This window comes from Rhinolophus ferrumequinum, chromosome 2 (genome assembly GCF_004115265.2).
Source record: "Rhinolophus ferrumequinum isolate MPI-CBG mRhiFer1 chromosome 2, mRhiFer1_v1.p, whole genome shotgun sequence".
Taxonomy (NCBI): Eukaryota; Metazoa; Chordata; class Mammalia; order Chiroptera; family Rhinolophidae; genus Rhinolophus; species Rhinolophus ferrumequinum.
This window is the reverse complement of record NC_046285.1, coordinates 59,744,657-59,771,293: the sequence shown is the minus strand read 5'-3', so window position 1 is coordinate 59,771,293 and position 26,637 is coordinate 59,744,657. Positions and strand designations below refer to the sequence as shown.

At 38.6% G+C, this 26,637-nt stretch overlaps 1 protein-coding gene across 3 annotated transcripts in view; it reads right to left on the bottom strand.

Annotated features, from left to right (window-relative positions):
* IGF2BP2 (insulin like growth factor 2 mRNA binding protein 2) overlaps positions 1 to 26,637 on the bottom strand; it is a 142,293-nt gene that overhangs the window by 24,203 nt on the left and 91,453 nt on the right. For all 3 annotated transcript variants that reach the window (XM_033135656.1, XM_033135647.1, XM_033135639.1), the window contains exons 3-7: positions 15,202 to 15,250; positions 14,063 to 14,114; positions 10,529 to 10,592; positions 8,314 to 8,586; positions 6,290 to 6,424 (exon numbers count right to left, since the gene is read on the bottom strand). In XM_033135656.1, the coding sequence (XP_032991547.1) occupies positions 6,290 to 6,424; positions 8,314 to 8,586; positions 10,529 to 10,592; positions 14,063 to 14,114; positions 15,202 to 15,250 (573 nt within the window). The remainder of the gene's footprint in view (positions 1 to 6,289; positions 6,425 to 8,313; positions 8,587 to 10,528; positions 10,593 to 14,062; positions 14,115 to 15,201; positions 15,251 to 26,637) is intronic.

The window sequence follows — 26,637 nt, the reverse complement described above, 5'->3', positions numbered from 1 at the left end:
AAAGTGATTAGTAACATACCCAGGAGTTTCCATAAGATTATCGGTGGATTTCTCAGCAGAAATTTGCAGGCCAGAAGGGAGTGGGATCATATATTCAAACTGCTGAAAGAAAAAACTGTCAACCAGGAATACTGTATCTGGCATAACTGTCCTTTGAAAATGAAGGAGAAACAAGACTTTCCAGATAAACAAAAGCTGAGGGAGTTCATTATTATTAGATCTGCTCTACAAGAAATGCTAAAGCAAATCCTTTAACTTGAAATGAAAGGACAGTAGACAGCAACACAAAGCCATATGAAAATAAGATTCTGTAATAAAAATAAATACACAAATACAATGACCTACACTAGAGTAACTTTGATGCAAAATTTAAATGACAAAAATGATAATGATAAATCTACACTAATGGGCATACAATACATAAAGAATAACTTGTGACATCATAATAAAGTGAAGGGTGGAGTTGTAAAGGAATAGTTTTGAATGCAATTGAAGTTAAGTTGTTATCAGTTTAAAATAGAATGCTATAATTTTAAGATATTTATATAATTGCAATAGTAACCACAAAAAAATCCACAGACTATACAAAAAAAACGAAATGAAAGGGAACCAAAGCATATCACTAAAAAAACCCAAAACTCCACAAAGGAAGGCAGTAAGAGAGGAAAGAAGAGAAAATAAAGCAACAGACATATAGAAAACAAATGAACAAATGGCAATTGTAAGTCCTTCCCTATTAGTATTTACTTTAAATGTTAAGGGATTAAACTCCCCAATCAAAAGGCATAGTTTGCTGAATGGATTAAAAAAACAAAATGGAAAATCTCAAGTCAACAACTTTACACCTGAAGAAATTAGAAAAAGAATAAACTAAACCCAAAGCTAGCAAAAGGAAATAAATAAAGATTAGAGCAGATACAAGTAAAATAGAGAATAGAAAAACAAATGAGGGGGAAAAAATCAATGAAACTAAGAGTTGTTTTTTTAAAGATCAACACAATTGACAACTCTTAGCTAGACTAAGAAAAAAAGAGAGAATATGCAAATATATAAAATCAGAAAGAGGGGATATTACAACTGATACCACATAAATAAAAATGATCATAAGAGATACTATAAACAGTTATACACCAACAAACTGAATAACCTAGAAGAAATGTACAAATTCCTAGAAACACAAAAGCTACCAAGATTGAAACATGAATAGAAAATCCGAACAGACCAACCACAAGTAAAGAGATAGAGTAAGGAATCAAAAACCTCCCAACAAAGAAAAGCCCAGGACCAGATATTTTCCCTGAAGAATCCTACCAAACATTTTAAGAAGAATTAACACCAATCCTTCTCCAACTCTTCCAAAAAACTGAAGGGAACAAACACTTCCAAACTCACTCTGTGAGGCTAGCTTTACTTTAATACCAAACCCAAACAAAGACACCTCAAGAAAAAAAGAAACAAAAAAATACTGACCAGCATCCCTGAAGCGAATACTGATGCAAAAATCCTCAATAAAATACTAGCAAACTGAAATTGAAAGCACATTAAAAAAAAGTATATACAATAACCCAGTGGGATGTATTCCTGGAATTCAAGGATGGTTCAACATATGAAAATCAATCAATGCAAGATACCACATTAACAAAAAGAAGGACAAAACCCACATGATTGTCTCAACAGAGAAAAAGCATTTGACAAAATTTAACACCTTTTCATGATAAAAACACTCAACAACCTAGGAATAGAAGGAAACTACCTTAACATAATAAACGCCATTTGTGAAAAGCCCACAGCGAACATCATATTTAATGGTGAAAGACTGAAAGCTTTTCCTCTAACATCAGGAACAAGACAAGGATGCCTGCTCTCACCACTTCTATTCAACATAGTAGTGGAAGTCCTAGCCAGAGCAATTAACGAAGGAAAAGATATAAGAGGCGTCTAAATTGGAAAGGAAGAAGTAAAATTATCTCTATTCACAGATGACATAATCTTATATGTAAAAACACCTAAAGATTCCACACAAATATTGTCAGCATAAACTAATTCAGCACCAGCATGGGATACACAGTCAACACGCAAAAACCAGTTGTTTCTATACACTAAAAATGAACAATCCGGAAAGAAAATTAAACAAATAATTCCATTTATAACAGCATTATAAAGAGTATTTAGGAATAACCTAATCAAAGAAGTAAAAAACTTGTACACTGAAACCTACAAAACATTGCTGGAAGAAATTAAAGACAACAGAAATCAATGAAAAGGCCAGCCCGGTGGCTCAGGCGGTCAGATAGAGCTCCATGCTCCTAACTCCGAAGGCTGATGGTTCAATTCCCACATGGGCCAGTGGGCTCTCAAGCACACGGTTGCCAGTTCAATTCCTCGAGTCCCGCAAGGGATGGTGGGCTCCGTCCCCTGCAACTAAGATTGAACACGGCACCTTGAGATGAGCTGCCGCTGAGCTCCCGGATGGCTGAGTTGGTTGGAGCGCGTCTTCTCAACCACAAGGTTGCCGGTTCCACTCCCGCAAGGGATGGTGGGCTGCGCCCCCTGCAACTAGCAACGGCAACGGACCTGGAGCTGAACTGTGCCCTCCACAACTAAGATTGAAAGGACAACAACTTGACTTGGAAAAAAGTCCTGGAAGTACACACTGTTCCCCAATAAAGTCCTGTTCCCCTTCCCCAATAAAACCTTAAAAAAAAAAAAAAATCAATGAAAAGACATCCTACATTCATAAGCTGGAAGACTTAATATTGTTTAGATGCCCATACTACCCAAAGTGATCTATGGATGCAATGCAATCCCTATCAAAATCCCAATGGCAATTTTTGCAGAAATAGAAAAATTCATTCTAAAATTTGCATAGAATCACAAGGGACCCTGAATAGTCAAAATAATTTTGAAAAAGAACAAAGTTGGAGGACTCACATTTCCTGATTTCAAAACATATATTTCAAAACAAAGCTACAGTAATCAAAACAGTGTGGTACTGGCATCAAGACAGATGAATAAACCAATGGAACAGAACAGAGATCTCAGAAATAAATTCTCACATACTCTTATATGGTCATATAATCTTTGACAAGAGAGCCAATGCTACACAGCTGGGAAAGGACAATCGCTTCAACAAATAGTGCTGGGAAAACTGGATACCCATATGCTAGACCCTTATCTTACTCCATATACGAAAATTAACTCAAAATGGATTAAAGACTTAAATGTAAAACTTAAAACTATAATGTAATGTAAAACTAAAACTAGAAGAAAACACGGGAAAAGTTTCATGACATTGGACTTTGCAAGGGTTTCTTGCATGAGACACCAGAGCACAGACAACAAAAGCAAAAATCAACAAATTTGTGCATCAAAGAACACAATCAACCGTGATTATACTCATATAAATAACTCTGACAACTCAACAATAAAAAAAAAAAACAATAACCTGTTTAAAAAATGTGCAAAGGACTTGAATAGACATTTCTCCAAAGGTGATGTACAAATGCCAACAAGCATAAAAAAGATGCTCAACATCACTAATCATCAGAGAAATGCAAATACAAACCACAATGAGACGCTGTTAATACCAACGACTACTTCACACCCATTAGTCTGGCTACTATCAAAACAACAGAAAATAACAAGTGTTGGTGAGTATGTGGAGAAATTGGAACCCCTGTGCACTGTTGGTAGGACTGTAAAATGATGCAACTGCTATGGATAACAGTACGGAGGCTCCTCAAAAAATTGAAAATAGAACTGCCATATGATCCAGCAACCTCACTTCTCATTATGTATCAAAATAAGTCAGAAGCAGGGTCTCAAAGAGACATTTGCACACCCATGTTCGTAACAGCACAATTCACAATAGTCAAGAGGGGAAAGCAAACCCAAATTCATCAATGGATGAATGAATAAACAAAATGTGGTATATACAAATATTATTCAGCCTTAAAAAGAAATGAAATCCTATCACATGCTACAACATGGACATTGTGTTAAGTGAAATAAGCCAGTCACAAAAAGAAATACGGTATGTTTCCACCTAGATATGAGTTCTCTAAAGTCAACAACTTCATAGAAACAAAGTAGAATGGGAGTTATCAGAGATTGGAGGGAGAGGGAAAGGGTAAGTTGTTTCAAGCGTATAGTGTCAGTTTTGTAAGATGGAGAAAGTTCTGGAGACCTGTTTCATAACAACGTGAATATACTCACTACTGAACTGTACACCTAAAAACGGTTAAGATGGTAAATTTTATGTTACTTTTTTTAACCATAATTAAAAAAAAAAAAGGAAAGGATGCCTTCTCTTTCAATTTTTGAGTATTCTGTGGAGACACAAAGTCAGAAATCACTACAGCCATCCTGTCATCACCAGGGGAACATGAGACACCCTGAAGAAGGTAAAGCAGAAAGAAAAGTCATGAGTCTTTGAGGCCATGATTCAACTGAACTTGGAGTCACTCTAACTTGGGACTTCTTGCTACATGACATAATAATTGTTTCTTATTGCTTCAGCCAGTTGTTATTCATGTTTTCTGTTATTGAGATCAAAAGCATCTAACAGATGCATTGTTACTGCCTCACAATAAATAGATAGTTGAAAAAGCTCCAAAAAACTGTAACTTTCAGAGGGCAGGGTTGGGGGGACGGGGTGGGGTTTGGTCACCATTGTTCACTGACACATAGAACAGTACCTGGCACATAGTAGGTGCTCAATAAATATTTGGTACATGAATGAAAAAGAAGTTTAGGATTCTTCTTCTCCTACATCCTCCACCTCTTACTCATTCCCCTCAGGGCTCAGCTTAAATGTCACTCATACAGAGAGGCCTTCTCTGAAATGCCCAAATCTCCTCCTGTCCCCCCAAAGCCTTAATTCGGGTCTGTAATAATATGCAGTCATTTTCCACTATAGCATATCTCATAGCTGTGCTTAATCATGTACTGGTGTAATTATTTGTTTAGTGAATGTCTCCCCCACTGGATTGTAAGCTCCAGGAAAGCAGGAACTGGGTCCTCTTCATGACTATAGCCTCAACGCCCCAGCACAGTGCTTCATACAGTGTGGCACTCAAAGAAACATTTATTTTAAAGATATTCAAACTCTATCTTGGCTTTACACAAAAACTTAAAAATCCAATTTATAAATCAGTCCTTTTGACTATGTAGAATATTATAAGTTGTTTGCACCTAGGTTAAAGGACGAAAGAGTGTGTTATTTATAAATAACTTGGATGAGAGAGGAGCTTCTTCAAATTAAGCCGTGGCATCTGGGGGTGGGGTGGTGCAAAAGCCCCAGAGTAAATAATTCATAAGTGAAGGGTTAGAGTCCCTTATGAAATCTTGGAATAGATTTGTAATGTTTTTCTTTTAAAGACTAAGACTTTGATCTTTTTGGTTTTGGAACACTCTTATCTATCATTATTTGCTAAATTAATTTTATATTCGATTCATCCCTCAGTGGTTTTCTATGAAAGTGCTACCAATGCCCCTAAGTGGATTTTGCCAAACTGACATAAAACCTTTTTTATTAATCTAACCCATTAACATTAATTCATTTGTAATACAAAGTCAATTAGTTTAGTAAGAACTGTATTTGCTCTTTAAATTGTTACAATGCTCAGGAATCCCAAGTTGTATTTTGTAAAAGAAAAGGAAGTAGGGGAGAAGGCAGAAAAAAAGTGGAAGAAGAACAAAGTAGCCACTTGGATACCAGTTTCTAGGACTTAAGGAAATGTAACAGTGCAAATGATGTAGGAGCAGGTGGCAAAAACCCTTTCCAGAACAGTAAACGATAGTTTTGATGACAATGTGCATTTTATACCTACACTGTCCAATGTGATAGCCATTAGCCATACATGTGGCTATTCAAATTTGAATACATTAAAATATTCAGTTCTTCCATTGCACTAGTCACGTTTCAAGCACTCAACAGCAACATGTGGCTAGTGGCTATTGTACTCAACAGTGCAGATGTAGAACACATCACTGCACGGCACTGGACAGCACAGCACATATGTCCCTACTGATAATTACTACCAGGGAGTGATGGAAGCATTAGAATCACCAAGAGAAATACACAAGTGGAGAAGCAGCCACATTATAGACGCAAAAGATCTGTTTCCCACTGTGTTGTCCTTGGGAATAAATTTCTCAAAAATAATCCTTTCCCTGCTCCCTTTAATTAATGTGAGAGTTACAACTTTCAAAATTTTTCTTGGGTTACATGAATGAGAAACTAGTCTTATTCTCTGTTGAGCGATCTGGACATTGCATGCAAACTTACAGTTTGGTCTCATCTGCCTCTTTCTGCATTATTTCAAGAATCATGCGGCATGCTTCAGAGGTCCCGTCTGGGGTGGCATGGATAGTGACGGGTTTCTCTGCGGCCCCAGAATTTTCCTTTCTATGGATGTCTACCCTGTAGGAAAAGAATCAGGCGCAATAGCACAGTGTCATCTGGCACAGGATCCCAACCAGTCCCAAGAAAGCATCGCACCAGCCCTCATACAGCAAGGGCACAGACAAGGAAGTGTCATTAGCACGTCTGCAACCAGTGCCATTCTCCAAGAAGGCGGCAAGCAGTACAGGGGCTGTCTTATGCCAAACTTGAATTCTTTAGAGCTCCACTTAGAAGGGAATATTCCTTACAGTCATGCTGTGGGACAAAAGGCACCCAGCCAACTTGGTCATGAAGCCAGTTTGGTAAATGAAGTATTCTGTCATCTCTCAAATGATCATAGAAGTGAAGAGTAAAGTGAGCAGGCTAATATGGCACACTGGCACAGTGCCAGTCTCTGAGCTGATTGCAGCTTTTAAAAGCCGTATGTTAACCCAAATCCAAACACCAAAGTTAAGCAAGCGTCATATATTTGACTGTGGATAGGAAACAGAGGCATGCACTTTCTCTGCCTAAGTTTTGATTTCCTTGCCACTGGCAGCCTGCCTTCTTCCAGGCTCTTAAAACCAATGGCTCAAAAGCTTGATAACTTTATCAGACTTCTTTGGGTTGAAGTGGCCCTACTTGTTTTTGTCAGCTTTCAAAATCACATAATTGATTGTATCCCCCTTTACTTTGATTGTTAGAAAGGCCAAATCCAAGTCTTTGGTCTACTTTTTAAAAAATGGGCACACACTTTGAGAATTAACCTCACTTCTGTTTAAACTTGTTGCATTTTTAAAGCCACTTTACACAATTCTGGGAACAAAAAGACATATAAATAAAGATCACTTTCACAGTGAAGCAAACTTGGAGGGGCAGGAAGGCTGATTTTAAAATAAAAGGATCACCAGACAAGTACTTCCCTTCCCTTAGGAGTATTATCTCTTCTAAGGAGAGTTACTATGGGACCCAAATAAGTGTCCATTATTTGGAAGTAACTCAGATACTTGAAGGAAAACAGTGTTTTCTCTTTCATGGTATGAGGGCACTCAATACATGACATGAATAAAATGCACTAGGCAGGTAAATAACTAGTATTTGTCAGTAATTTGGTGCTTTGCAATTTAAGTGCTTTCACAGTAATTATTACATTCAATCTGTCTGATTGCCCTATTTCTCACAATGATCCTGGCTTACAGAAGAAGCAACTGATGCTCTGAGATGCTAAACATTTTTCCCAAGATCATACAGCCATGAAGTGGTAAAACTTGAACATGGGTCCTTATTTTCAAGTCCTGTGCTTGCTTTATTACATCATGCTGTGTGGTCTTATGAACCATACAAAAATCAACAACCCCACAAGTCATTTTACCCACTACAACTCCTACTACCAGTGCAGTCTCCTTAAACAGACAGAAAACTAAATAGAAGGCTAATGTACTTTATTTCTTGCTCAATATAGCCGTGACTCACCCACTTCCTTTATGTAGCTATTTGTGAGATTACCTCAGTGGTCTCAAAGAATGACCACCACCTAGCGCTTTGACTCAGGAGAAGGGTTAAGAGCTAAGGCAAGTGGGTTCTAGGATCCCACAAAGTTCAGCCCCACACCTCTGCTGTTTTAGAAACGGATGCATTCACAAGCGTTAGTTAGCTTATAAGAACAATTCTTGGCTGTGAGGTCATTACTGCCTTCTTTGACCCTTTAGTGTTTCAGGATATGACCTTTAGGCAACTGGCAGGAAAGCTCATTAAAGCCGCGGCTTTCTGTTAGTCTGTTAATTGTTCTGTTTCAAGAAGCCACCGTCCCATACAGCATACTATCACCCACTGCTGATGCAAGCAAAAGCAAATTGAGGATGGCTGGGACCCACCAGCACTCAGGGGACCCCTCAGAAGGAAGCAAAGGCAAGCCCGGAGGCACGTACCGGGACTGGGTCTGCTTAGTGATGTTCTTTATGGTCAAGCCCTCCTTTCCGATGATGGCACCAACAAACTGGGTGGGGACCAGGATCCGCAGCGGGAAATCAATCTGTCTGGCCTGAGAAGAGCCCCCGGGGGCGTGGCCTTGCTCCCGGGAAGAGTGGTCCCCACGCTGGGCTCGCTGAGGGGGCGAAGGGGAGCTCACCTCTTCATCGGGGATGTAGGAAATCTTGAAGGAGTAGTTCTCAAATTGATGCCCGCTTAGCTTCTCGATGGCTCTGAAATGCAGCAGGAACAGGCGAGCTTTGTCAGAGAGCGCAGTCAGAGAAGACCTTCCAGTCAGTGGGCTGGTTCATTCACTTTCATTTACTAGTAGCCTACGCGAGGGCCATGAATCGTCACTGAGGATACAGCAGTGAGCAGTGAGACGCCAGCTCTGCTCCCTCAGACCTCGCGGCTACCGAACAGGAATCACACTGTATAGGCCGGGGCAGGCTTGATGTACAACTATGCATTCCCGTTTGTTTCACCACCCAAGGCTGTAGTCCCCTTATCAAAGACTCTGTGAATATCAGTATAAAATTATGACTCATTTTTTATTATTTTAATCATAATACATATTTATTATTGAAAATTGAGAAATAGATAAGCACAAATAAGAAAAAGTCCTAATTCAGTCTATATCTTTGTTTTTCTTAAATATATTTATAAAACTAAATATCATACATACTTTTTTCCTAACCTTTAAAAAAATCATTAATATTCCAAACATTCTCCAAATCATTAAATATCCTGCAATTTAATTTTCACTGGCCATTTAACATTCTACTGGTTTGCCATCGTTTTTACAATGATCCTCTATTGTTAGATATATATATATATATATATAATGTCCAATCTTTTACCATTATATACAGTGTTGCTCTGGGCACCTTTGCAACCACAACTTTGCACACAGAATGAATTCCTAGTGGAGTTGCTGGGTCAGAGAGTATGCAGAATTCTAACATTACTAAGTATTACCCAATGTCTTTCTGGAAAGGTTTCAACATTTATTCTCCCAAAGCAGTTAAGATATCATTTATTTCCTTAAGCCCTCAAAAGCACAGAGTATTATTATCTAAAAATATTTATTTGATATGAAATAAATGATATCCCACTATTACATTTTTAAAATTATACATGAAATGGACCAATTTTTTTACATGTTTCTGGCAGCACGTGAAAACAATAACCCTATTATACTAGGTTAATTTTTAGGGTTTGTGAATTTATTAGAAAGCAATGCCATTTGAATTCAATAAAAGCAACAAAGTAATGTGCACAGAGGTCCTACCTAAGTGGCAGCTGGAGAAGAGCTGTAAAGGTGAGGTGTTAGTATATATCTTACTTACATTATGTGTGTAAAAGTCAGTAGCAAATGAACTACTGCCTTTTTCAATGCAAAATTCTCTTTCTGAAAACTCAGTACATGAATGGGTTAAATATTATGTTCATGTGTGTTGAAACCTTAAAGAAGAAATAAAACTATAATCCTGGATGTTTAACAAATGTTATGTCACATCCATGAAGTATGACAACATGTGACCACATCTTCATTACGATGACCTGACAGGAACTTCAAGGACCTCCTATGAAAAGGAACTTGTGTTTTAAAAACCTCAATCCCAAGTCTGTTAGTAGCCAAGCTCACAATTAACCATCACTGAAGCAATGGAGTCATGAATGGGGACTAGGTAGTGAAGGGAGTCCAGAAAAAAGAACCCCAGCCAGGTGTTCCTTGATTAACCATGATCCGACAGTTCTCCTTGCCATTGATATCACTGAGGTGGACCCCCTTCTAATATTGAAGAGAGGACAAGTTTATGTTTTAGTATCCAATCAATTAGTGTAAACAGATATAGGCTTGTGCTTCTTCCTCCCGGTGCATGGAGGGAAGTCCAGGTAAAAGTGGCTCCCAGTGGTTGGCAAAGCAGAGTCCAGGCGACAGTGTCACAGAGCTATGTCAAGACACGGCTCCCACCTTGGTTTTGATGCCATGGCTCACCATTTTTCAAGACAAAGTCTCTGTATAGACAGCAAACAGACATCCTGGTATAAATGCCCAGGAGTTCCACTAACACGTCAAAGAGCTGCATCTTTTCAGAAAAGGTGTGTAAACAGGGGACTCAGTGGAATTCAAAGACAACCCTCCAAAAAAAAAAGTCCAAATCTACTTACGTTTTTGCTTCTTCTCTTGTTGCATACGTGACGTTGACAACGGCAGTTTCTGTGTCTGTGTTGACTAGGAAAGAAGCAAAAACAACACTGTCATAGAAAAAAAAGCTGTCATCCTCCGGCTCAATGTAAACAGATTTACTTTAGAGAAAAATGCACAAAAAATTTCACTGTCCTAACGAGAGTTATTTGAATCTCTAACTTTATTCATAGTAATTTGTAATCTATTATGTCTGTGTGTGTATATACTTTGTAATCAATTGTATATAAAACTCAAAGCTGTATTTTCACTTACTTTATAAACACTTTTGCACATGTGTATGTATATGTACATTTTTTGGTATATTTTATTTTTAATGCCTACATAAAATTGTAATAAATAAATAAATGTGCCATGATTTTTGCCTAACTGTTCCTCAGTTATTGACAAATATGTTGTTCCCAGTATTTCCTATTCTAATATTGCTATTGTAATGTTGCTAAAAACCACCTTTGTTGCAAACATCATTTGATGTGTGTTCCTCTGAATTACTTTTTTAAGGCTAATCACAGAAGAAAATAATTGGGTAAAAAAACACAGTGCTTTTAATGTGTATTTTCAGACTACCTTCCTAGAAGTTAGTATTAATTTATTGTACCACTATCAAGGTATGAGTTTTAATTGTTACAATTTGCATTTAGCTTTAAATAACTGGGTATATGTATAAAATAATAAGAATTTTTAATTTTAGTTCTTCACTCATTGATAAGGTTGAATTATTACTATTTCTGTTTTCCTCTAACTGAACTCCTTGACTGTTTCTGTGAGTTAAACCTAGTATCTGTGTACAATAAAGAAAGCTGACAATCCCAACTCACTTAGCTAAAGGAGAGAACACATAAACTCTAAGAGTGGCTAATAAGAAATCGCTCTTGTGAGTTGGCTTATCTTGGTTCATAATTGTTTGCCTCTTCTTTCAAAGTCAGAAGTTAAAAATAAACTCAAAAGGCAATATAAAACTTTCACAATCCAAGCCAGTAAAAAGCAAAAATAATGGTTTTCCCCCAAACAAGCAGACATGACTAAATCAAATCATCCCTTTAAAACATTTAAACTATTGTGAGAGTTGGAGTTAACAACAACGTTAAGGATAATTCAGGAAAAAAACACAACAAAGCTGCGTCTCAAAGTAATAATAAAATACTGTAGTGTAGGGATTCTTAGTTGTAGATCAATCTAGAGCTTCAGGAATTCTACAAAGTGACTCTTCTCATCCCACCCAAAGATTCAAATTTGTGGATATATGAATTTTTCTGGTTTATAATATCCATAAGATTCTCAAAAGGGTTAAAGACCAGTGTTAAAAATATTGTTTATCCAATAACTTCAAGGTAGCCGCAGCCTTTGTGGGGAGGGCATGTGTAACCCTCAGGAAGGAACTGTCACTAAGACTTACATGTCATAAATGTGAGTGAGCCCAGCCCTGGCCTTTGCCCCGGGGACTATTTCAATTGCTCTCTAATTCACACTTACCCAGAGACGTCTTCACAGTGTAAAACATGGGATGTGTAGCCCATAACCGTCCTCTCTCAGTGCAGACACAGAATGTGACAGAGGTTTCCTATCTGCTGCTTTCTAGTGCTACAAATGAGACTGCAGATGCCCCGAGAGGGAGAAAGGGCTGGATTTGACCCTTCTGAACAAAACTATCCACTAGGACTCTCATATTGCTCTGATTTTGCTCTCACTTCTTAGTCATATTTTCTGTTCTTCAAAGATGTTTGTCTTCAGGAAATCGGACAGTTCTTTGATTCTGGAAAGAACTGAGCTCCATTCAAATAATTTATTTCCCTGGACACGAAAGCTCTATAAAGCTTCTTGAAAGTACTGGAAATGTTTTCCTGATGAGACAGGAATCACCTATGAAATAGAACAAATGCCCAACAATTCTATCCTGTAGCTGTGAGGCAGCTGGAAACCGTGTGCTCTCCAGGGCATAGGTGCCCTAGGAGCTGTGAAGTCCCCCAGGAACCTGAAACGTTTCCTTCTTGCCTGACCTTGTCCTGAATTTATAATATGTTCTTAGCTAGTAACTTTTATAGGTTCATGTCTGTAAGGCCATTTTGCCTCCTATATTCAATCCTTATTAGAATATCTTCTTTTCCATGATGAAGGAAATAAAAAGAACTGAGAAACAGAATCCTTGTAAATCATGTCTTCTTTCTGAGCTCTTTCCCTTCACCTTTGGGCATGGGCAGTCAGCGGCATGAAATTGAATAATGATATTTTTAATATTCATGGAGTGGAGAACATCTGAATAATCACTATGTTAAAACTATTATATTAATTATGCTGGCAGATAGAACAGATTGCCTATGAGAAAATACCGTGTTTCCCTGAAAATAAGACCTAGCTGGACCACTAGCTCTAATGTGTCTTTTGGAGCAAAAATTAATGTGTCTTTTGGAGCAAAAAAAAGACCGGGTCTTATATAAATAATATCATATCATGCCGGGTCTTATATTAATTTTTGCTCCAAAAGACGCATTAGAGCTGATGGTCCAGCTAAGTCTTATTTTTGGGGAAACACGGTAGGTTCTCTGTGATTTTTCCTAAGTGAATCTTAACAATCCCTTGAGATTATGCATGACTCCGTTGTCTACAAATACCTTACACAGAATTTTCTTTGGGTGCCAACTATTCAGTGATATAGGAAGGGTAGAAAGTACTCTCCCCTTTTCACACATGTGGAGACTCAGTCAGTGAGGCTAAGTGACTTTTCCAAGGGCTCACAGTCACTAAGTGATTTACCTCACATTCTGCTTTTTTGGTCAACACAAAAATAATTTGTATTAAATGTTACTTCCTGTCATACAGGAGCTTGGAATCTACTTTTCTGGGACTCTTAAAGAGCTACATAAATATCAGCGTTAAAATCACAGTATTTCATGTTTTAGAAGGTAAATAACAAGAACTGAGAAACAGAAAAAGCAGAATAGGTATTTACAACCTGTTCCCAAGACAGTAGCTCTCAAACTTGAGTATACACAATCCTTGGGAGTTCTTATTTAAAATACAGATTCATGAACTCCTGCCCCAGAGAATCTTACTTTGTAGGTCTATGATGAGCCCTAGGAACCTGCATTTTCATATGCACTCCAGGGGATTCTGGTGTGGGAGTCCAACTCCTGGAGAAACACTCAGTCCAAGACATTAGGGATCTGTTTTTCTTATCCAGGGAGAAGAAAGTTGTAAGAGTGTAAATCCAAGTGAATTACGCTTATCCCAGCCTGACAGTGTTTGTCCAGTGCTTGGGCACATTACAGAGTATTAAAAAATAGCCTGGAAATCATATTCCTTGTAAAAAACAAGTTATATAGATATGGATAGATAGACATAGACAGCTCTCACACTTAGATATACAAACATACACTCTAGGAAGCTTGTGTCAAAAGAATCTTGAACTTACTATTTCTCCTCATTGTTGACCCAGCTTATAAGAACTAAGAGATAATATCCCTCCCAAAATTCAGTAGGCTGATTTCCTCATTTCTTACCTTGTTCCACATTCTCCACTGTCCCATACTGAGCCAACAGTCCATCCAACACCTGGAAAAGAAAGCTTCAATGTTAGAATGGAAATACAAGATCGTATTCCAAAAAAATGGTGCAGGGATAATACCCCCAGCAAATGAATTAAAGCAAAACAAGGATTGTTATCGGAATAATCTAATTAAATTGGTATTTCAGGTCTTCCATAAAAAGAGTTAGAACTGAATAAATATGTGGGGCTTTCCTTTGCTTATTGGCTCCCAAGTAATTTGTGGCACAGCAGAATTTCAGAGTCTTAGTAACTGTTAATCACATTCATCACAATGGTTAGAACCCACTTACTACTCTTGAAATGAGAAGCAGAATAAAGTACAAGGCTCACTTCTCTTTCTTGGAAGATTTAACCATTCTTCCTTCAGTTTTCCTCGAGGAATCTCCTTTCTTTTACAAAGCAATGGGATGTGCATGCTTGACAGTTTCCATAATAAAACATTTTTTAAAGTAATGAACATATTAGAATATTCTCTGTCTTTTATGACTATTTTGATTTCATTTGGGTTGGGGAATAAAACAGCAGGCCGTTTGTTTTTAAACAATGCAATAAGTCCGCTCCTCAAATTTTATCTTATTTTATTTTAAGGTAGCAATTTTATAAGAAGTTTTACAATCCAGAACATTTTATCTTAATTGTTACTCATGGCAATTAATTCAAAATAAACAAAAGAACTGCTTAAGTGAACAAAGACCATTCTATTTTTATTGCTTGTCCACGGATTTCATTGTTTTTCAAAATCGTAATTTGGGAAGGTAAAAATCTTAGAAAATCATGAAATAAAAATCACAAAGCAGGTATACATTTTGTTTTAGTTCGTTAGTGCTTGGTGCTTGAGAAGACAGAACATGAGAGATCAAAATACACATCCTACAAGAAGAAAGGGACAGATATGACCCCAAACACATGACACACATCACAGTACTGAAAAAGGAAGACAGAGAACCCAGAGGATTTGTGGGCAAGTCTGAAGACCTCTAATTCCTAAGTGTGAAAGGGAACTAAGAGAGAAAATATCTTACTAACCCATTAAAAAGTACAATGAGGAAAGACAGCAGGAAGACAGTAAATACAAAAGTGACCCTGGCTTACCTCCCACTGCAGATGAGGAGGGATGTTTCGAATCTGAATTTTCCTGCTCCTGTGAAAATAAAAGTACAGACTATCACACTTTCTCTAGGACATAGACTTAATCAAATAACAAAAACAGGCTAAGATCATAATTTGAGTTCATTTTCTCACTGTGTTCACCGAGGCATTAACAAGTAGCAAGAGATTCCCATGACCATCATGTTTTAAGGTTTTCAATTATTTTGGCAAAAAAATAAAAAACAAATCCAAGAAATCCGTACAAGCTAACGAAACAGTTTAAATGCAGATCTGTCTTTTCAATTTCCTACCAAAATAGTTAGAATTTAAATTGACATACAGGTTCTAATTATAGAATTATCACCTTCCTCCTCAAAATATGGCCCTGTAACTGACCCTACCTAAAAAGTTACCTAGGCTCAAACATGATGGGTGAAATCACATATATAATGGGCTAAACAAGATCAGGTTTAGTTTACCTCTTATCTAACAGTGCAAATCTTTAAAAAATTTTTTATTTCTGAATAAGTAATACAGTCATAATTCAAAAATTAGAATAACTATAAAAAGGTATACTGTGAAGTCTTACCCCCACTCACCCCCTTCCTCATCTTTTACAGAAATAAAACATTTTTACTTGTTGCTTCTGTGTCCTTCAGTTTCTTCATGCAAATATTATAATAGCAAATACAGATGAAAATTCTTATTTTCCCCCTTTTCTTTCAGAAGTATTTGCATATTCTACACACTTGCTGCATCTTTTTCTTTTCCTAACAGTATCATCTTGAAAATCTTCCTATGTTGGTAGAGTATACTTGTTCTATTTTATACTATCTGGATGTACCAAAGTGTATTTAACCCATCACTACTGATGGACATTTGGGCCTTCTCCTGCCTTTTTGTTCAGAGGATTTTTGTTTGTTTGTTTGTTTGTTTTTCCAGGACATCCTGCCAGTCTAATAACTGAGTTATTTAGATGGTTTATTTTTATTTAAGCATTAAAATTAGACGGAAAAGGATAGAAATATGAGGATAAGTTTCCCATCTTTTGAGACTATGTTAGATCCTGGAAAAAAAATCAGCATTTAAATACGACAGAGATCATTTTAATAGAAGGGCTTGACATTGAAATCCCATAAATATCCATTCCGGGGGTTGTAAGAGAAGGGATGTGATGACCACAGGGTACCCCCACTACTTTTTCTTTCCTTCTAGTGTCAGAGGTACAGACCACCTGTTTCTTCATGCTTTAAGCTGGGCAACAGTCTCAGAAAGAGATGTTACGGTTCCTGGAGAGAGAGAAAAGGAGAGAGACAGAGAGAGGTACACAGACGGAGGAAACGGGGAAACAGACAACGAAGTACATGGGGGCTCCAGTTTTCTCAGATCTTTACTGAATGAAAGGGGCGCCCCTTGCACAGATCCTATATACTAACTCTGTCTTGTCTGATTTCTCAAAAACGAGGTGGCATTATTGCTTTACTAGGGCTCCTTAAATGACTATACAAGCCAGTCTGTAGAACTTCTAATCTTCTATCAGTACAGGACAGAGGAAAAAGAACCAAGAACTAATTTCTACCTTTACGCTATGAAGGCTCTATTCTGGCACTGCTTTTGGCAAGAGTCCATAGTAAAACTGCTGACACCACCCCATACAGTGGCTACATGGAATGCTCCACAAAAGATGTCACAAGCCTACCTATTCACAGGAAAAAAACAATCAGAATTTGTAAAAAAAAAAAAATTGAATATTTCCCAAGAAAAATACTTTTGTTATCTCCAAGTATAAACATTGACTCCAACTGCTAACCAAGAATTTACTTGTAGAAATCCTATTGGAAGAAACTCACTCATGAACACAAAGAGATTTGAACAAAGACAGCTACTGTAGCACTGCTTGTAAAAAACAATGATTGCAAAAAATCTATCCACCAACCCAGAGAAAGTAATTCATAGTATAGCCATAATATGGAACATTATACAGCTGTTAAAAAGAACAAAGTAGACGTATTTCCACTGTCACAGGGACCTCTTCAAAGCACGCTATTACAAGGAGAGCTAATTAAAGATTAAGTTGATCTTGTCTTTTAAGTGTACAAAACAAAACTATTAGGTTGGTGCAAAAATAATTGTGGTTTTTGCAATTTTTAACCTTTTAAACAGCAATTACTTTTGCACCAACCTAATACATGTTATTAAATATGTGCATACCTGTAAGTGCATAGAAAAAGGTAGCTAGCTACAAGTAGATCTCGTTGGCAAAATGGGCATGTACTTTTTATTTTAGCTACTTCTGTCTTACTTGCTTTTTTAAAAAATGAGAATGCATTTATGTCTTATTTGCTTTTAAAAATTCACAATTGAAAACTCCTACTAGGGCTGCTTTTAATAAATATATACAAGACTTACTTTTTAAAAGTATACTGGAACCTGCTAAGTAAGAAAAAAGTGAGAACAAAACCCAAACACCTCACCTTTTCCATAATTAGGTTAGCTATTCTTGAAATATTATTTGACAGAAAATTTATTTAGCAAACCCTTTGTTCACAGTGCATAAGTAATCAAGCTCTACCCAGTCCAGATTATCCCAAATCCTAATTAATGGGTCTAAAACACTAATGTCTCCCTGAAATATCTCATGTAGAAACTGCACATTAGACAGTCAGTTCAGTAAATGGAATGTTTATTAAGCAGGAGTCTAGGAGAAATCATCTCTCAAAAGCTCATCTGTAGTATCTCTAATCTTAGAGCAGACAGAAAGGAAGAAAAAGAACCATGAACTAAAAAAAAAGGGAAATTGAGATCACTACAGTACAACCAATTAAACTGGAGCTCAATCAGGTCATTTGGGAGAAGATGCTGACAGATTCTCTTTTAGGCTCAGGAGTGAAGGGATCTCTGGGATCCATCTGCTAAGTCCCACAGCATCACCTGCATGCCATGCCTTCTTGTCAGGGTACCCCACCCAGCACGCCTGTCCCCTTCTCCCTTGCGAGAGACTTCTGTGTGCCTTTCAAATCCCAGCTCACACCTACAGACACTTCCACGATGTCTCCAAGCAGAACTGTTTCTTCTGAACTCTTTAGCTCACTCTGTTATAGTTATTTATCTGCGGACACTGCCCTTCTTCGATTTCCTCAAGGACAGGCTCCTTGTTTACAGTGCCCTGTGCAGCACAAGATCAAGTACATACAGTAGAAAAGGAGAATGTGGAACCCCAAGGGCTGGGAAAAGCACTGCCATTGCTGGCTGTTGTCAATTTATGATGTAGACCCCGATTCCCCCGACACCATCAGGAAGGCAAACTGTCTATTTCTCCTTTGCCAAGGAGTCACGAGGAGAGGAAACGGGGAGTTCTTTTCCCTATTTCCTTTAGGAAAAAAGTGTTTGGCTCAGTCTCAAACACAAATGTGGATCTTTCTCCCTTTGAAATCCATAAAAGTGTGCCCTGCTTTAAAAAAAAAAAAAAAGTCAAACTTACAAAATAACTTAGGACATGATTGGGTATAAGAAAATAATTATTGTTCCTTTTTAAAAAGAATAATCTCACAGTTCCTTTATTTTAAAAATGAACTCAAGCTTCTCTAAATACACATAAACGACATTTCTCACCCTCACTGCCACAGAACTATTACAGCAGTCTCCCAGCTGGTCTGTCTTCCATTTTGCGTTTCCCTCCTCTCCATCCATCCTACACTGGCTGCCAGTGACGTTCTAAAACACAAATATGACTGGTTACTCCTGCCTTTTGTGAATGACTATCACCATGTCCAAATTCCTTTTCACAACCCTGTTACTGCCCCCCTTTCCATCTCTGTATCGTTAAACACTTTTGCCCCACCAAACTGCGCAAACTGTGTGTCTACTCCTTCACCAAAAAACAGTTTGTTACACTTGTAGTTCATATGTGTGCCAGGTCTGAGCTTTCAACACTCTCAGCATTCCTTAAAAACAAGAGCAGAGGGCAGCAAGGAACGTGGTTTTGATGCTTTGGGTTTTTTTTTCCATTTTAACTGAAAGCAGAATAAGACCTACAGTCAAGCAGAGGGTGCCCTGTAATGTAGACACTGGCTCTTTCCCTGTGGCTTTGAGCTTCAGGAACGCAGAATTTCTTATTCTCCTATTCAAGTAAGCAAAGTGGGTTTTTTGGGGGGTAGGGAGGGAAAGGAGGGTGGGAAAGGGCAAGCTCAGGCTCCATTGTACCAGGGAAAGGGCAATACAGTTAACCCTTGAAAAACACGGGTCTGAACGGCACGGGTCTACTTACACGCCATTTTTTTTTTTACTAAACATGCAGTCGGCCCTCCACATCCCCGGGTTTCACATTCGTGGATTCAACTAACTACGGATCAAAAACTAGTATTTTCGATCCATAGTTGGGAATCCGTGATGCAGAGAGCCAACTGTATGCATTGTTCTAGGCCATTTTATTCAGGGACTTGAGCATCCGCGGATTTTGGTATCCGTGGGGGTCTCTGAACCAATCCCCTACACATAACGAGGGACAACTATAGTTCAATTTTGAGGAGACAAAGTCACATGCAGATCTGACTGTGTGGGGTTTGGTGCCCCTCACCCCCACATTGTTCAGGGGTCAACTGTGTAGTCCTACAGTCATCTGGCTTGCCAGGGGAATTGGCTACACTGGCTGATTCTATATTCTGGTTAAGTGGTGACGGGGTACACACATGTAGACCACCAAATTTTAAAGAACTACAAAACAAAACATACTTAACCCTCGCTCACCAACTCTCATTTAGTTGATGGTTTCCCACGCTCTTGGACATAGTGTATGTGCCTCAGGGTAGTTTTTAGGAATGATGTCGTGTACTACAGATGCCCAGAGGAAACAGGAGGTTCCAACTGAGTGAATTTCAGATACACTCGATGTCCATTGTTAGGAATTTCAAGGGCCTAGCTGAAATTGTTTTGTGGTAGAATTTGTTGCTTAAAATAACTGGGCAATCAGCTGGGGAAATAAAATCATACTTAATTGCTGAGAAATCTCTGTGATTCTGAAGAACCATTTCACCTGTACTTAAAAAAAAAAGTTAAATGCCTGCTTGCATGTGGGGAAGATAATACCATAATTTTCAGGCATATGGTCAATTAGTCACAAGTCTGATCAGCCACCTTGGGAACGCTAACCCAAACCCTGACCATGCTGGGGACCTGAATAGAGAACAAAGTTACCGTAAATCGTGGGGACCCAGCTCATAGAATCTCAGGTTCCATTTGAAAATGGAACCAGCTAAGGCTTGGAGGATCCCCAGGTCAACTGCAACAGAAGCAAGAGGAAGAGAGTCCCATGAGAGAATGTTGGGGTTTAATGAGACAGTCTATTCAACTAGGTCCCATTCATTTCTGTAGCAATTCTGAGCTCCATCAGATGACAGACACATGGTCCTCCTCTTGGAGGGAAATTACAGCACCACGGGTTGTGTATTACCTGTAAGACAGGCAGGTGTGCTAACCAACTCCAAGGACTGTGGCAGAGCAGAGACTGAAACCACCAGAGTTCTCAGCCATACCCCCTCCTCTAGTGCTACAGATTCCACTGCACCCCACGCCCTCCTTAGTACGTGTTTGAGGCACTTTATCTGTTACCTATTCCTCATTAGTTCTGAAAGTTCCTCTTAAAATTTCTGAACATTCTGTGCAAGCGACATCCTGTACTAAACTGAACTAGGACTGAAGGCTCCTCTGGCAGCAAATGAGTAACTGGTGAGAGCCAAATCCAACCCTCTATCCAACTGCCTTGCCTGTTAAGAGTTTTCTCTCTCTCTCTCTCTCTCTCTCTCTCTCTCTCTCTCTCTCTCTCTCTCTCTCTCTCTCTCTCACACACACACACACACACACACACACACGACTAAAAGTCAATAAAACAAATTGTTTAGTCACTTTGTTACAAAATTATTAAGAACAACTGCCTCTGCCTCTATGGAATCTAAAACAAATGTAGCATAGCAATTGTTAGAAAACGAAATGTTTTCAACATAAAAACTGTTGAAAAATGAACAAAAAGAGGTTTTGGGTTTTTTGGGAGGGAAAAAACACATGATCCAAGCAAAGTTCTTGTGAATATTAGCAGTGTTATGGGCCAAATCATAAAAGGATTAAAACAGATATTGTGGTGACCCATTGTAAACGGTTTTGAGCCAGGAGAATTGCAGTTATGAACCCAGTAACCACCTTTGCTCTATAAACTCATGTCCACAAAACAATAAACCCTCAAGCCTCTCTAACACACTCATGCTTCATGAGCATTCAGGGACAGGATCTCTTGAAAGTCCACTGCTTGAATGGCACATAAATCAGTGAACGTGGTAAGCAATAGTCTGAGGAGACTTTATACCTCATTTACCTCCTATGCTTTCTCAAAGAGTCTACTGGCTCTTAAAAAGGCCTTGACTTTTTAAGAGGTTGCTAACACAATTCTAGATTTCCCTTCTGAGAAAAACATCAGGGGTTCTTAACACTTGCTGAAAGAAGTAGAAGAACAAAAGAGAAAAGCCAGTGGGATAATTAGATGATGATTAGCTATTCGTGAAAAGCCAGGTCAGGCTGCTATTCCTGGGCAAAATGGTGGAGGAATTTCTCTACTGGGTTGGGGTAGTAAGTAGAATTTGCATTAAATGACCATTAAGTTTAGTTCCAGCTGCAGGATTCTACACATCTTTTGAAAGGGGTATAAGATGAAGGTTAAAATCATCTCCTGTTAAAGGGAATCATTATGCTTGACTAGATCGAAACCACCATACACTGATCTAGTGAAGTAGATAACCAGATTTCTCAGAGTTAATATTTTAGCTTTTGAAAAAGGAAGTCAATATCTAAAAGCTTATCTTTTTAAATTCATATTCAATCTTTAGCAAAGGGGCTCCTTTTACTATAATAATGGTAAACAGAAGTATTTCAAATGAAGGAAGATTAAACATCTACTAATTATTCAGGGGAAAGCCTTAATATTTTTCTTTGTCAAAGACTTCTTTAGGAAATTAAAATAAAACAAAAACAAAAAGCCCTGACTTAAGAAAATTGTGACCACTCTTATCAAAGTTTATGTACAATTCCCTACAGATAATACCATCTTTCCTATCCACCATCCCCCTCCTTAATTCATTTTGTGACAATACAGAGAAAGAAATACAGTTTTAACTTTAGTTTTACCAGAACTTCTCCATGGGCCTCACTGAAAAATATCTCTTCCCCATCCTCCCAGTTATTTTATTTGATGAAGTCTAATAAAGTTTCAGAGATACACCTAAAACCATTCATCACAGTGCTTTAAGCAGGAACTTTCCCCAAACCACCACTATTACTTACAGTTATGGATGCTCAGCATCTCATGTAAGCCTTACCACTCCCCTATGAAGTAGACATGGTTATCCCCACTTTTCAGATAGGTAAACTGAGGAGTTGATAAGTTGTCTGAGTCTCACAGCTAGGGAGTGTTATTTTTGACTTGTGGTCTATAAGTTTAAATCTCTGCTCTTAAAATGTCATTCTGGAACCGTCAATGCACCAATAAGAAAATTTACATCTCATGTATATATTTTAGTTCAATCAACTTTGGACAAGATGTGCCCCCTCAAGCAAATCCTAAGAAAATGGGTTTTAGGGATAAATTTCTAGCTTTTTCGTCTTAGTGTCAACCTCATGGCAGACTCTCTTACCAAAATCATCTCCTCCAGGAAAGGTTATTTTGGAGATTTCACCATAGTGGCTCACTCCTTGCTCCTTAAAACAATTTACTTAAATATGAATGCTTTTTAGAGAGGATAACAAAAGTATTAACCAGTAAACTCCTTCACAGGGTCAGGGGACTCCTCGCTGACAGTCAGGCTCTCCTGGCCCAGAGCCGGGAGCTGCAAGCCTAATAAAGTTTTTGCTATTTTTATCACTGGCCCCAACCAGGGCTGTGCTGAACTTCATGGGGCAAAATAAAGTTTGAGAATCCTCCCCAAAATATGGATTGCTGAAAGAAGAACGGTGGACTGAATCCCAGACAGTTAGACGAAGTCCTCAGAAGGTTAGGACATCCATCTGTGCCTGAGCACAAACATGCATTTGGATCCAGACAAGTGAGAGGTAAAGCTGAGTCTCTGCAAGTCAAAAATCTGCATGCCGACTTCCATCTTTTCAAGATCTAAACCAAGTGAGATCTGAAAGCATTTTCTTTAATACTTGTATTCTGCTGTGAAGATTTCAGTTAACAAAACCAAACTGTGTTTCTAGAGAAGTGATTAATTACCCTTACAAGGACTTCAACTCATTATCTGTGATTAAGACTAACCAGGGTAAAAACAAATATTTACACGTCATAATTCGAGCCCAGATAAACACACAAACATGATGCAACACAAGTTATAATCTGAGTATATAAATGTTTGCCTTGTGTGGCACATGATAAATACAAAATCATCTTTGTAAAGGCAAAGGGAGCCATGTGCATTGTCACCAACGACTGTGCTTTCAGCATCTCTTCATTTTCAAATAATTGTCTTCTTTAGTTCTCCAAGCAGCACTCAAATCTGTCCCTGCTTTCCTCCTTCCCCCTCCCTCCTTTCCTTCCTCCCTACCTCCCTGTGTCTTTTTCATTTTTTTCTGTCCTCAGGCCAAGTAGCGTCTAGAACACAGCAGGTGCCCAGCAATCAGCAAATTCACCAGAATTCTGTGCTGCTGACAGCTGGCTTCTTTTTCCTGGCCCACTCCAGCCCATATTCCATCTTCCAACTATAAGAAGAACACGTGCTTATTGAAGACACTGACTGGTCTCCAACCAAGCCAATTTCTTTCACTCCAGTTATGCTCATCAGCTCAATACAATAGGCTGCTGACTGGAAAATGTAGAAGACATTTCCTGACAGAGTAGCCACTGCATATACTTCCTGTGATCAGATGTTGTGACTCATGTGGACGTGGTGTTTTTTTTGTGTGTGTTTTTTTCTTCCTGAAGACAACAAGTACAACAGCATGTCTTGGCAAACTGAAGAAATAGTTTCACAATTAAAAATTCAAGCCAGAAAAGTTTTGAGTCCTCAATGTCTGGGAATGAGTGATAAACCAACAGCATTTTACTTCTGAAAAGAGGGAACTATTCCCAGCGGTTATAAAAGACTTTGACCTGATTCATTATAGTCATGATGATGATCAAGAAAAATTAATATAGTCCTAATATAGCCCTAAATCCCAAGAAGGCAGAGACAGGCCGGAGAGGGTCAGCCAAATCACGTACTCCTCTCTCATAAGAGCACTCCCTCCCCATACCATGCTGAATCAAACGGCATTCACCATCTCACCCAAGAGAAACATCTCAAATACGTGCAGACTGGGGTGGTGTGAACACCCCAACCACTCACACCCAAATTTCTGACGGGAGGTTAAATACTGGGCATTTTATCTGATTTTAGAGAACAGAATGATTTCTGAGATTAAACGAAAAACTTTCCCAAATTCACTTAACAAATGTTCACTAAACATCTATTATATGTTAAGTACTTGGTTTTAGGTTCTGGGGTATAGTAGCGAACAAAACAAAAATGTCCTCGTGCTGCTTACATTCTAGGGAGGAAATAAACAATATAGACCTCAGCAACCCTTAGCACTCTCTACTTAATTTCAATGAAACAATAGAACGTTCTTTAGAGTTGGTTCCTTGAGCCAATGAAATCTTCAAGGAAAAAGGCTATCTCTGCTGTTTCCTCGCTTGTATTTTTAGGTTTTAGCTAGAAGTGAACCAAATATCTTTTAACACTTATTTCTGCACAATTTCCTTATCATGTAATTGCAGCTAGCAAATAGCAATACTCAAGTCCTTGCTTCAAGCACCATGGGAAGTTAAAGTTGGGGCAGGTATTTATGGGTGTAACAGCAGTGGGATACCTGCAGTGCCACAAAGGGGTGCTGGTAAAGCTTTCCTTGTCACCCAGGCTTTGCCCTTGGCACTTAACACCCTGATTTTCCTCTGCTACACGAAGGAGTGCTCTGGAGAAAGTAAAAAAGATCATAAGGAAAGTTATTTTTCAAAATTGGGAATCAGAAAAATAACTTCTCACATAATACCCATAAAAAAAATAAAAGCACTTCACAGGATACAAAGAAAAACAAATCAATAAACAACTTTGATATCTCATAAAGGTGCTGATGAAAAAAGAAAATCATTAGCTCTTAATGTTACATGACTTGAATACAATGAAATCCACTTTTTAAAATCTTGAAAAGAACCAATTTTGAAGATGGATGGATGAGCTGGGGAAAGATGGCATATAAATTATTCTTATTTTAAAAAGGATTCATCATCTTAATGAGGATTCATCTTAAGATCCCTTTATATCAATTCTGAAAAGAGGCAAATTAGTAGGGAGATAACTCCAAATACACAAATTTGATTTATCACTAATTTTGGGAGACTAGACTTACATAGAGAAATTTTTCCAGTGGTGCTCATAGAAATGTGACATTCCTGCACTATATCCTTCCTGCTCGGTGCACATCCTATCCCTGCACATCCACAGCTTCTCACCTGGTGACGAGTACACAGCAGTCGCCCAGTAAGTTTGATGAATGAAAGCATGTACAGGACAGGGCTAATGTCTCTGGTGCTTAAACAAGGAATTCCTTCCAGCTGCTGATTCACATTCTTTTCCTGGTTCCCTGTCTTACAAAGACAGTAAACAGAGCAGCTGTCTCTGTTGGTTTCTGCCTTTTCATCACTTCCTCTCAAGCCAGCACCATTAGCTGGGCGGGCCCCGCAGGACCCATCCATGGGAAGTTGCATATAGGAGTGGAAACCTGACTTGAATAAAGGTGAACAATCTACTGGCTCAGGAGGCAACCACAGTAAGTCCTGCTACCACAGCTTCAGGTTTCTTTTCCTATCTCTTCTCTCTTCCTTGGATGTAGCCCAGGGCTGCCGACTACTTCCAGGATGCAGCTCCTTTCTTTGTGTGGAGGCAGGTCCTCAACAGCATAACCACGGGAGGGAAGAGAGTTTAGCAGGGGCCCTCCCCTTAGCTGTTAATGGAATCCCAGTCTCCTTGGTACTGTGGTAAGTTTCTGCCATCTCTTCTCATTTGTTCCTCACCAAACCTCAGGGAAGTATGAGAAAGTACTCCGTAAACTGCAGTGCACCCTACAAATGTGGGCCTTAGTGTTATTTTGATAGAAACACAGCACCCTCAAACTTCTCTTGTACCTCTCATTCCCAGCTTTGGTCCTGATGTGCCAGGAAAGCTGGTACCTGGTTTTCCTATGAAATGTGAATGAATTGGACTTCACCCAGTAAGTCACACCAGGGAACCAATTAGAAGGCACTGCATAGAGCCAGCACTGAACTAGGAGAGAAGCTACTGAAGTTCCACAGAACCATCTGTGGATTCAGGCTGAAGACCCATTCCATGCTAATTTCAAAAGCTGAGAAGTACGATCGGCAAAACG